This window comes from Sardina pilchardus, chromosome 14, assembly GCF_963854185.1.
Source record: "Sardina pilchardus chromosome 14, fSarPil1.1, whole genome shotgun sequence".
In the NCBI taxonomy this organism is placed as follows: Eukaryota; Metazoa; Chordata; class Actinopteri; order Clupeiformes; family Clupeidae; genus Sardina; species Sardina pilchardus.
The window spans coordinates 5,429,507-5,441,803 of NC_085007.1; the positions used below are offsets into that span (position 1 = coordinate 5,429,507).

General features: G+C 47.8%; 1 protein-coding gene and 1 long non-coding RNA gene across 2 annotated transcripts in view; both read right to left on the reverse strand.

Annotated features, from left to right (window-relative positions):
• Positions 1-5,350: 5,350 nt before the first annotated feature.
• Positions 5,351-7,468, reverse strand: LOC134100842 (uncharacterized). Its single transcript, XR_009941318.1, has 2 exons — positions 6,848-7,468; positions 5,351-6,791 (listed from the first exon to the last, which is right to left on the reverse strand). It is a non-coding gene; the product is annotated as an uncharacterized LOC134100842 (long non-coding RNA).
• A 468-nt stretch (positions 7,469-7,936) lies between these two features.
• Positions 7,937-12,297, reverse strand: part of igsf9a (immunoglobulin superfamily, member 9a) — a 49,439-nt gene continuing 45,078 nt past the window's right edge. Inside the window, exons 19-22 of the mRNA XM_062554808.1 lie at positions 11,800-12,297; positions 10,557-11,718; positions 9,015-9,184; positions 7,937-8,095 (exon numbers count right to left, since the gene is read on the reverse strand). The exon at positions 11,800-12,297 is cut by the window's right edge and continues 1,445 nt beyond it. Coding sequence (XP_062410792.1) covers positions 7,989-8,095; positions 9,015-9,184; positions 10,557-11,718; positions 11,800-12,297 — 1,937 coding nt within the window. The 3' untranslated portion in view covers positions 7,937-7,988. The remainder of the gene's footprint in view (positions 8,096-9,014; positions 9,185-10,556; positions 11,719-11,799) is intronic.

Genomic DNA, 12,297 nt, shown 5'->3' on the forward strand with positions numbered 1-12,297 from the left:
CTTTGTTATGCAGTCGGTATAGCAATGTATGTGTGTGTACGTCATGATAGATGCTCGTCACTTTTCATTGGGGCTTGTCTGTTTGTTTGTCTGTCTGTTCGTAGTCTGTTGGTTCGCAAGATAACTCAAAGAGTTATGGATGGAATTTCCATTTCAGGAATGGTCTGAAATGACCCACGGAACAAACGATTAAATGGGAGTAGCCTAATCCAGGAGGTGGTTATGTTTTCGCTTGGCCTAGGTCTGCGCTCTCGGAGTGCTTTTCTAGTTTTGTAGGACTCACTTGCACCATGTCGCTTCACATCGTATTCTTCACCATGCGCCAGAGAAAAACAGGTCTTTGACAAGAGTAGGCTATGTTGCGGTCCATTCGCTATTAAAAGTGCATCTTCTCTTTTTCGTGGCCACACAGCCCATGGCTGCTCAACCTGACCGAAGAGCGCGCTCTCCAATTTGATATCTTTGACAACGTTGCGGAGGCGTTCGTGCACCAGGCAACAGTTTGATTGACGTACGACTCAGCCTATCGACTACCGATTTTATTGCTTTCCTCTGAACTACTGGACATAAGTTAACACTACGCCTATGAACGTATCTGTGTATTTATTTTCAATTGGCCAGGGTCGAATGAAAAAGCGGGACAGATGCTCAATTTGCGTGAGGCGGGACAAAGGGTAAAATTGCTGTACAGTACAACGTAAAGCGGGACAGGTGGTCAGACAGACTGGATAAGGATACTGTTCCAGCACCAGTGTACAGTACACTGAGATTAGCATACTGTATGACATGAGACAGACTGGATAAGGATACTGTTCCAGCAGCAGTGTACAGTACACTGAGATGAGCATACTGTATGACATGAGACAGACTGGATAAGGATACTGTTCCAGCACCAGTGTACAGTACACTGAGATGAGTATACTGTATGACATGAGACAGACTGGATAAGGATACTGTTCCAGCAGCAGTGTACAGTACACTGGATAAGGATACTGTTCCAGCAGCAGTGTACAGTACACTGGATAAGGATACTGTTCCAGAAGCAGTGTACAGTACACTGAGATGAGTATACTGTATGACGCGAGACAGACGGGATAAGGATACTGTTCCAGCAGCAGTGTACAGTACACTGGATAAGGATACTGTTCCAGCAGCAGTGTATAGTACACTGAGATTAGCATACTGTATGACATGAGACAGACTGGATAAGGATACTGTTCCAGCAGCAGTGTATAGTACACTGAGATTAGCATACTGTATGACATGAGACAGACTGGATAAGGATACTGTTCCAGCACCAGTGTACAGTACACTGAGATTAGCATACTGTATGACATGAGACAGACGGGATAAGGATACTGTTCCAGCAGCAGTGTACAGTACACTGAGATGAGCATATGACACGAGACAGACGAGATAAGGATTCTGTTCCAGCCCCAGTGTACCAGGACAGCTAGGGGTCCAGGTGGGATTTCTGCGCTCCTGCTAAAAACATGTACGAAGGAGCTCGTCCCATCCTGGTGCCCTATCTTTCAGCGATCACTTGACTCTCACACCGTCCCAGCCCTATGGAAGAATACTGTTATCATCACTCTGGTCCCCAAGAAGCCCTGTGTCAAAGAATGATCTTAGGCCTGTAGCATTGACATCCATTGTACTGAAATGTTTTTAGAAATATTTGGTGTCTATTTTAAAAACTGAGGTAAACAGGGAGTTAGACCCCTGGCAGTTTGCCTATACTGTACAAACAGGGTAGGAGCACAGATGACGCTATAAGAAGCATCACCCACGTACTGTTAGTCCTAAAACACCTTGAGGACACTACAGCCTACGCACGTTTACTTTTTCTAGATTTTAGTTTGGTGTTTAACACAATTCAGCCATTTATTTTACTGGAGACACTGATGAGTGTAAGCTACGTTATTTGATATTATTCTTTTAACTAATAGCACACAATATGTGAATGTACACGAGGCAACACACAACATACCCATACCGTACGTCAGATTATGTCAGATACCTCCTGTCTTTATGTGTTGTTCTTTTACCTGGCTCATTCATATTGAATGTTTTTGTACTAAGCTTAAACAGAGGATGTACTTCCTAAGAAGGCTTAGACTGTAAGAAATATAAAACACATTCATCCCAGTTGCCATTAAGATGTTAATCAGTAACATAGACTGTGTATTATCAGTAGCATTTCTTCAATCTATTTAATTGGGCTTAGCCTGCAGTAGCCCTGATTGTGGTTGCACACCAGGGGTCTCCAACAGGTAGCTTGCACGATACCAATAGCTCCCCACTTGTTTATAACTAAGTAGGTCTCCAAAAGGTTTGGGGAAGATGGTTATAAATCTGATAACCCAGTCACTTGGGAAACCTGTTAAAATTCCTGTGAAATCAAATTCACAGTATACAAAGAGAGAAGGTAAATGAGTTGAAAGGAAACTTGGGAAAAGGAAAAGCCATGGCCATATATCCATTCAGTCAAAATAGCTCTCGGGGGGGAAAAGTCTCTCAGCCATGTCCATTTAGTCAAAGTATCTCTCGGAGGGAAAAAGCACGTTCTGCTGAACTGCAGCAATGTTTTTGTTATGGATGATGCAGTGAGGCATGTTTGCGTGGTATAGGCCTACTTCAGTGTATATTTTATGTGGTATGTGGTATGTGATATGTTGCAAGGTGCGATGCTGTGAGCCCAAGATGAATCCCCCCCTGGGGGACAATAACATATACTTTATCTTTTTTATATATATATATATGATCTGTTTTGAAGTTTAGTATTTGGATCTTTGAAGTTTATACAAATAAACCTTCCCAAATCTTCGAATATGACCAATTTTAAGATAATTGTCTTGTGTTGTTTTCCCTCTAAACATGGATCTCATGCTGGCTGCATACGCACAACACAATTTTGCCACTCGCTGTGCACCTGTTGCCACTAACTCCTGTCTGTCTTCTCAGAAGCTAGTGTTATGATTCTCTCATTTGCTACCATGACATTTCTATCTGTTGCACAAATTGAATGAGCTTTTACAAGTAAGCAGGGAAAAATAAAAAAAACACATTTTCTAAGGGAGATGGATGGGTGGGTGAATGGATAATGGCAATTTTACAGATCGAGAGAGAAAGGACCAGACTGTGTTTTTGGGAGAGAAAAATAAAGAGAAACAAGTGTGTTTGTGTGTGTGAGAAAGAGAGACAGACAGACAGAGAGAGAGAGATTTGTGATGGATGACAAATTGCGAAGGAGAGCATGGATGAAGAAGACAGACATAAATAGAAAGAGACTTGTTGAGAAATAGTGAGGAGGAGCAAACAGACAGACACAGAGAGAGAGAGAGAGAGAGAGAGAGAGAGAGAATGAGAATGAGATGGCAAGAACAGGTAGAGGCAGAGGAGATCAGCGGAGAGATGGAAAGAGGGGAGAGGAGAGAGGGGGAAGAGAGGGAAGGAGGGGGAGAGGGGAGCAGAGAGGAGAAAGGAAGAGAGGAGAAGGGGAGGAGGGGGAGAGGGGAGAGAAGAAGAGGTGAGGGGGAGGAGGGGGAGAGGGGAGCAGAGGAGAGAGGAAGAGGAGAGGGGAGCAGAGAGGAAGAGAGGAGAGGAGGAGGAGGGGAGCAGAGGAGAGAGGAGAAAGAGAGCAGAGGAGAGATGAGTAGAAGGGAAGAGAAGAGATAGCGGAAGAGAGATGAGAGGAGGAAAGGGGAAGAGAGAAGAGAGGGGAGAGAAGAGAGAGAGAAAGAGAGGGGAGGAGAGGAGAGAGGTAAGGGGAAGAGAGGAGAAGAGAGGGGCGACAAGAGAGAAAGAAAGAGAGGAGAGAGGGAGGAGTTGTTTTGGAGAGTGAGTCACAGGAAGGGAGCACTGAGGGCGGCCAAGAGCCAATTACAGAGAAAAACTAGCCGATGGCACCGTGAGATTTCAGTGTGCAGGCATCGAGGTGTGGGTGAAGACAAACACACACACACGCACACACGCACACACGCACACACGCACACACACACACACACACACACACACACACACACACACACACACACACACACACACACAGTACACAAGAACAAGACAAGCATCCCACCTGGGCAACACATGACATGTACAGCATACCTAGATGACACACAGGTATACACGAGCGCAGCCCACATTGGCAACACACAGGTACAGAAAAGAACAGAGCCTACCCTACACACAGGTGGCACACAGGTGGTGCACAGGAACTGATGAGTAGCCCAGACGAGCAGTGGACCACCTGGGTGGCTCAGATGGGGAGAAAGAGAGGAGAGAGAGAGAGAGAGAGAGAGAGTGAGAGAGAGAGAGAGAGAGAGAGAGAGAGAGAGTGATGGGGAGATGAGAAAGGAGAAATAGACAAAGGAGAAACAGATGGAGAGAGAGAGTGGTAGAGAGAGATAGAGAAGAAGAGGGGAGAGAGATGGAGGGGACGGAGGGAGAGATGTGATTCTGATGTGTTGCATACTGAGCTACTTAAGTGCTCTAGCAGCAGTTAAGTAAGGGATAATCAACGACGCGCCGTGCGTTTATAGGAAAATAATGCACGTTCGAAGTGGTAATAAGGACCCGACGCCGCAGGCGGAGGGGACTTTACACTTCGATAAGTGCATTATTTTCCTATAAACGCACAGGGCGCGGAGTTGATTATCCCCCTTATACCACTGCTACTATCACCTTCGTTTATATTGCCGCTGTCTTAGATACAACGTTGTTGTTTTTACCGTTACATTGACATTGGCGAATTAATATTCAAGTGTAATAAGCCCAAAAGTAGGGAACTACTTCATAGCCGTGCGGTATATAGAAAAATAATGCACGTTCCAAATAGCGCATCACAATAGGACATTTTACCAAGCAGTGGTATAAAGAGGAACTACTGTATGCAGGTTTGGCCATTTCTTTGCTGTTTTCTGGTTTTACGCTTGCAGAGTTCTGCAGAGCTTCCTCTACATCTTCAGCGTGTATATTTTACAGCACTCCTCAATCGGTCAGTCTGCGGCTGCCTTTGCATGAGCATGATTGCGAGGCTGTGAGACTTCCTGTTTGTCAGTGCACCGGCCCGCTGGCCCAAAGGGTGGCTGTTGCAGAGGTTAGCTGTAATTAATACACGTCTTATACACGTCTTATACCTCCTCCACATGCCATTCAAAAACCTTTAGTCGTTAATGAGCTGACATTCATTTCATATGACACTTATGACACCTTTACAGCTTCTATATTCATTAACACCATATATTCATTATATATATACACTTCTATATTCATTAGCACCCCCCCCCCCACACACACACACACATATTTCATATATTTTCCCTTACTATTTAAAGGAATACTAGTACTATAGCATTCATTATTTATTTTTATTAAGATTAGAACAGACAACCATATGAAAAAATACAATCTACATATTAAAATACAATTCAACAGCATTTTAAGCACATGATACCCAATCACATTATAGAGAAACATTTCTTACAGCTCTTAAAAACATCAGTTTGAGAAGGGCGCCCATGTGAGCCTGTGAAACCCTTTCTGTTTAAAAATAGTTTTCATATGAAATGCAAAATGATGCAATTCTCCCGCTGAGCAGGAGCTGTTAGAATAACAACTTTATCATTTGGGTAAACTGCTGACAAAGTTTGACTCATATTCTGCTCTCATCATCAGAGGTGAAAACACACAAGGATCAGCGATAGCAACTCCATAAATTCTTGAACATTTGGAAAATAAAACAAAAGCTCATGAGCACTTTTGAGTTTTAAATGGCTTCGGTTTTCACACATCACTTCGCTTCAGTACTGCATACAGTAGGACAAAGGCTCTGAATGCTCAAACACACATGAATGGAGACTACAAAAACAAAACGTTTTTAAAGTGAGATTAACTAAATAAGAACTACACTAAGGGGAAAATATATTTCAGGACTGTGTACGTTTTGTGTAAAATTCAACAAAACCTCACAAAACATAACATCATAAAAGGCTGCTCTGATATTGTTCATATTTACACTTGGGAAATTCACTTTTTTTTCTTCTTTTGTGGTGCTTTATTGCATGTAGTCATTCAAGCTGTACTATTTAAGTATAAATGTTTTTGTTTTATCATTGTAGTTCATTTTATGAACTGGTGCTTGGGGAAAGAAAAAACACACACACACACACACACACACACACACAAAAAGCAGTACATTTCCAGCTCACTCTGAACAAGTGAATGAGGGGTTTTGCTGTTCATTAACCCCTGGATTGTGAGGACATGCTTCAAAATCCCAATTTCCTGCTGGAATGTGAAGAAGGTCAAAGGCATCTCCACCACTCGAGAAGCAAATTGGAACTCATTTCATACACGGTTTCTCATTAAATGGCTACAATGGTTAATTAAATCCCAATCAAACTCACTTGTCATTAGCAAAATCCCCTCTGCCAAAGCACATGGCTTAAAACTGTCAACAAGATGTTGACATGTGGGAGAAGAAGCTGCCAAGAAAGAGAGAGAGCGGGGGTGGAGAGAGAGAGAAAGAGAGAGAGAGAGAAAGAGAAAAAGAAAGAGAGAGAGAGAGAGAGAGAGAGAGAGAGAGAGAGAGACAGTAGATGGAGTGAGGGATGGAGAGACTCTCAGTAATGAGGAAATTACACAGGCCACAGAGAAAGAACTCTAAATAAAGAAATGGAATTGGAATAGAATGATCAGGACCACAAGCTGCGTTTCTGAAGGTATCCCCCGACAACGCCTCTAAATCATCATTCAACAGCGCTGATATTTACAGAACTTGTGAACTCCACCTTTAAACCTCCACCCATTCAACAGCGCTGATATTTACAGAACTTGTGAACTACACCTTTAAACCTCCACCCATTCTCTACACCTTTAATCCTCCACCCATTCTGACTGTCTTGCCCACCACTGCATACTACGTAATGATAAATGCACAAACACACACACGTGAGAGAGTTCTTCTCACACTCAGGAAATCAGACTGGTCTCAGTTCAGCTGCTGTGTGTGTGTGTGTGTGTGTGTGTGTGTGTGTGTGTGCGCCTCTCACTGAGGCATGATTGTCAGCTGTCGCATCAGGGCCAGAGCAGGGGTGAGTCTGGCCCAGACACTCTTTGGGCTGGTTCCCTGGGGGTGACCAATCCCATCACCCCCTCTGAGTCCAGCTGCTCCTTGATTGGATACCGCATCAGTTCATCTTTGAGTCCAGCTCCTCCGTGATTGGATGACGCTGGGGGTCATGACCTCTCCTCAACAGGTAGAGCTTGCTCGGCACATCCAATTACACTGCTTGGCTGTAACCAATCTCAAGTTTTTAGCTTGTAATTTTCCGTCCCTTCAGGGCGAACATTTTATCATTAAGCCACAAAAAGCGATAAGATGGACAGAAAAAGATAACGCCGCACTCTTAAAGATGAGCGTGATAAGAGCACAAATAACAGAGACGAGAGGAAGGAGAGGAGAGAGGGAGAGTGAGTGGAGAGAGAGGAGAGGGAAGAAGAGATGAGAGGAGTAGAGAGAGAGGAGCAGAAACAAAAGAGCTTAGAGAAGAGAGAGAGAGAGAGAGTAGAGAAGAGAGAGAGAGGAAGAGGGAGAGAGAGAGAGAGAGAGAGTGAGTGGAGAGAGGAGAGAGAGAGTGAGTGGAGAGAGAGGAGAGGGAAGAAGAGATGAGAGGAGTAGAGAGAGAGGAGCAGAAACAAAAGAGCTTAGAGAAGAGAGAGAGGAGAGAAGAGAGAGAGAGGAAGAGGGGGAGAGAGAGTGGAGAGAGAGGAGAGGGAAGAAGAGATGAGAGGAGTAGAGAGAGAGGAGCAGAATCAAAAGAGCATAGAGAAGAGAGAGAGAGGAGAGAAGAGAGGGAGTAAGAGAGAGAGGAAGAGAGGGACAGAGATAGAGAGAGGAAGAGAGAGAGAAAGAGAGAGAGAGAGAGTGGAGAGAGAGAGAGAGAGAGAGAAAAGAGGGACTATGAGGAGGCTTGGGTGAAGAGCCGTCAGAACAGCACGGTCTCTGGCTCCGATTCAGCACTGCGGTGGTGGGGGAGGCCAGCACAGGAGAAACTCCCACCTGATTTCAGCAATCTGATGGACGGGAACATGCCTGGAGCCACACACACACACACACACACACACACACACACACACACACACACACACACACACACACACACACACACACAAATAAACACACACGGGGGAGAAACGTCACGACGGTCTTCATCAACTTCGCCTCCGTAAACAAACTTTGCATTTTTCTTGACAGTGGGCTGCTACTTAGAGAGCCAGTGAGAGATGCCCAGTGTTAGCATAACACCCCTCCATCTGCATGCACACACAGCTCAGGGGGGCCTCTTGCTTAGACACAAAGCCCCGGAGTCTGAGATACTCTCAAATGTTGTGTGTTTTGTTGCCAGCATAAACACATGAAAGCTGAACATGGATCAAACAGGGATTTAGTTCACCAGTAGAGTAGCAGCAATACTGCCAGACTATCAATGGACTAAGTCTACCTTTTGTTGTAACAATTACAGCAATTTCCTGTGAATTAGCCGCATTGTGTATAAGCCGCAGGACAGTGTTTTACGCAAGTTATAAGAAACAAAACCCTATTAATACCATATTAACTACTGCCACGTACCTCATAGCTGAAGACATTTTGCAAAATCAATATAAGCCGCGGCTAATAATTGGGAAATTACAGTACTACTATAACAATGATGATGATGATGCTGATAGACTGTTTTGTCTATAGCCTGTATATAGACCCGGACAGTGTGGCTGCATTCAGCTATGTACAGTTGTGGCCATACGTTTACATACACATGCTAAAGCTGACTTAAAAGAGGTACAAAAAATAATATTGTGGAAATTGATCTTAATGCCTTAATTAAATCCAACCTTTAAGGATACCAATTTTCTTTTGTGAAGGAATAATGTATCGTAAATGATCCTTAAAATCTTCCTTAAAATCCAGGGCCCATAAGGACACAGTCTATGGTTCTGTCTTTAGGTGACCTCACCTCTTTCTCCTCCTCCATTGGTGGTCACCTGACCCTTGACCCCGTGACCCCGTGACCTCTCTCCCGTGGGGCCGAGCTGCACCTGTCCTGGCTTCACGTAGACGGGCTTCATGGGGACGTAGTGTGTGTCCCACTCGTAGTTCTCATCCACAGAGCTCCCCCTTCGCAGCCTACACACAGTGAGACAGACAGGTGAGTTAAATAGGTGAGTTAAACAGGTGACTCAGATAGGTGAGTTAAACAGGTGACTCTGATAGGTGAGTCAGACAGGTGACTCAGATAGGTGACTTAAACAGGTGACTCAGGCACGTGAGTTATACAGGTGAATCAGACAGGTGAGTTATACAGGTGAATCAGATAGGTGAGTCAGACAGGTGAGTTAAATAGGTGACTTAGACAGGTGAGTTATACAGGTGACTTAGACAGGTGAGTTATACAGGTGACTCAGACAGGTGAGTTATACAGGAGAATCAGACAGGTGAGTTAAAAAGGAGACTCAGACAGGTGAGTTATACAGGAGAATCAGACAGGTGAGTTAAAAAGGAGACTCAGACAGGTGAGTTATACAGGTAAATCAGACAGGTGAGTTAGACAGGTGACTCAGACAGGTGAGGTATACAGGTGAGTCAGACAGGTGAGTTAGACAGGAGACTCAGACAGGTGACTCAGGGAGTGGAGTGAAGGGGGCATGCTACAGTAGGAGGGAGTGCTTCGCTGAACAGCTCTGAGGAACAGAAGCTCTTCCACCACATGATTATCCACCGGCTATGGGAAAACAGGCACGACTATCTGCTTCTAAATATATACCGCCGATAGCACTGCAGTGTACATCGTGTGCGTGTGGAACTGAATGACAAACTGGAAAAAACAAGCAAAGACTATGAAGTGCTGTGAATCAGAGCGATTTGTCTCAGACCAAACTGAGAGAGTTGACGCGGGGGGCAGGACAGATGTGGGGGGGGGGGGGTAGAACGGATGGAGGGGGGCAGGAGAGATGGGGGTAGGAGTGTGGTGGGGCAGTAGTGATGGGGGGGTAGGAGTGTGGGGGGGCAAGAGTGATGTGGGGGGGGGGGGGGCAGGAGAGATGGGGGGTATTAGTGGGATGAGAGTGAGTGGACTTGTTTTAACACTCTGGAAAGCGCCATGAGACATGTTAAGTAATGTTTTGGAAATCTATAAGTGAAATTAAATTGAAACTGAAATTGAAGGAGAAGAGAGATGGAGGGAAAGTGGCGTCCACTAACACGTCAGAGTAATTAAGAAAAAATATTCATGTACTATAATTAGTTATTATGTAATTGAGTAATTAAAGAAACATAAAAACAAATAGTAACACTGTGTGTGTGCGCGTGTGTGCTTGTGTGTGTGTCTGCAAGTACTGTATGTGTGTATGTGTGTGCATGTGTGTGCTTGTGTGCTTGTACTGTATGTGTGTGTGTTCCTGTGCATGTGCATGTGTGTGCATGGATGTGCACGTGTGTGTGTGTCTGTACATGTGTGTGTGTGTGTGTGTGTGTGTGTGTGTGTGTATGTGTGTCTCACCCCTTCTCGTGGTGCTCGCTCTCCTCCGTGGTCTCAGGTGAGCTGGTGGGGGGGGGACTGAGGCTGTTGGGGGGGTCCAGACTCCCTCGGCCGCTGCTCTGGCTGGCGTAGCTACGGTAACGGCCCTCGCTCTCCGCGGCCGGGTGGCGGTACCCTCGGATCTCGGCGTCCACCTCCTGGCTCTCCTCCTCGTGCGCCTCCTCCTCCTCCTCCTCCTTCTCCGTCACCTCCACCTCCTCCGCTGGCCTCCTGCCCTGCTCCTCGCCTGGCGCCGCGCCCGGGAGGGCAGCCCAGCTGGCGTGCTGCCAGCCGTACGTCTCCCCTGCGGCCGTGCCAGGCCGGGGGGGCCCTCCGTCAGCTGAAGGAGGACTCCGTCGTCGTCTGTCGGACCGCGAGAGGCCTCTTCTCTCGGGCGGGGAGCTGCTTCTGGCGAGAGGGGACAGCGCTCTCTGGTGGCCAGGGTGACCTCCAGCAGGTGTGGGGTACCCTGTCTGGTGAGGGGAGGTTCCTCTGTCAGGTGTGGGGTACCCTGTCTGGTGAGGGGAGGTTCCTCTGTCAGGTGTGGGGTACCCTGTCTGGTGAGGGGAGGTTCCTCTGTCAGGTGTGGGGTACCCCGTCTGGTGAAGGGAGGTTCCTCTGTCAGGTGTGGGGTACCCTGTTTGGTGAGGGGAGGTTCCTCTGTCAGGTGTGGGGTACCCTGTCTGGTGAGGGGAGGTTCCTCTGTCAGGTGTGGGGTACCCCGTCTGGTGAAGGGAGGTTCCTCTGTCAGGTGTGGGGTACCCCGTCTGGTGAGGGGAGGTTCCTCTGTCAGGTGTGGGGTACCCCTCTCTCCTCTCTCGCGGGCGGCTGCTTCTGGGCGTTGGCTCTTGGTGGCGTGGGTTTCCCATGAGCTCCTGGGGGAAAGCGGACGCCTGGCGGCGAGGGTCCGGCCGCTGGCCTGGAGAGGTCACGGCGTCCCTGAAGGAAGGGTTTGGGGTGGCACCCCTGGGCGGGGGGCTTTGGGGGGTCTCTCTGAAACTAGGTTGACTCAGGATGTCCCTTGAGCGGGATTGGATGATCCGACTATAGGGATCTCCGCAGACCTCCTGCTCCTGGTCTTGGTCCTGGTCTTGGTTCTGGAGCTGGTTCTGGTGCTGGTCCCGGTGCTGGTGCTGGTGCTGGTCTTGATCCCGGTGCTGGTGTTGGTGCTGGTGTTGGTGCTGGTCCCGGTGCTGGTGTTGGTGCTGGTGTTGGTGCTGGTCTTGATCCTGCTCCTGGTGCTGGTCTTGATCCTGCTCCCGGTGCTGGGGGTAGGAGGCGAAGGGGACGGCGGAGCCGGCTCTGCCCTGGTTGAGGGAGTGGACCCAGGCGTCGGGCGTGAGGAAGCCGGCCCTCTTGCGGTGGTCCAGGCTCTGGGTGCTCTGGTGCCGGTGCCAGCGCTGGGACCCCCCCAGGGACCCCCCCAGACTGCCGCTCCGCCGCAGGTCGGGCCTGAGCACGTCCAGGTGGGACACCGTCCGGCTCGGCTGGCCGCCGGACACGTCTCTCTCCCAGCGGTGTGTGTGTGCCCCCGTCCGCTGCTGCTGCTGCGGTGTGTGTGTGTCCCAGTGTGTGTGTGTGTGTCTGCCTCCACGCCGGTCTGCAGCAATGGTGTGATATCGCGCCTCTATCTCGGGGCCGTCGACGCTCATCTCGATGAAAGTGCTCTCGTCGGGGCCGTCGGGGACCGCGTCCACTGCGCTGGACGCTGGAGTCTCTGCCC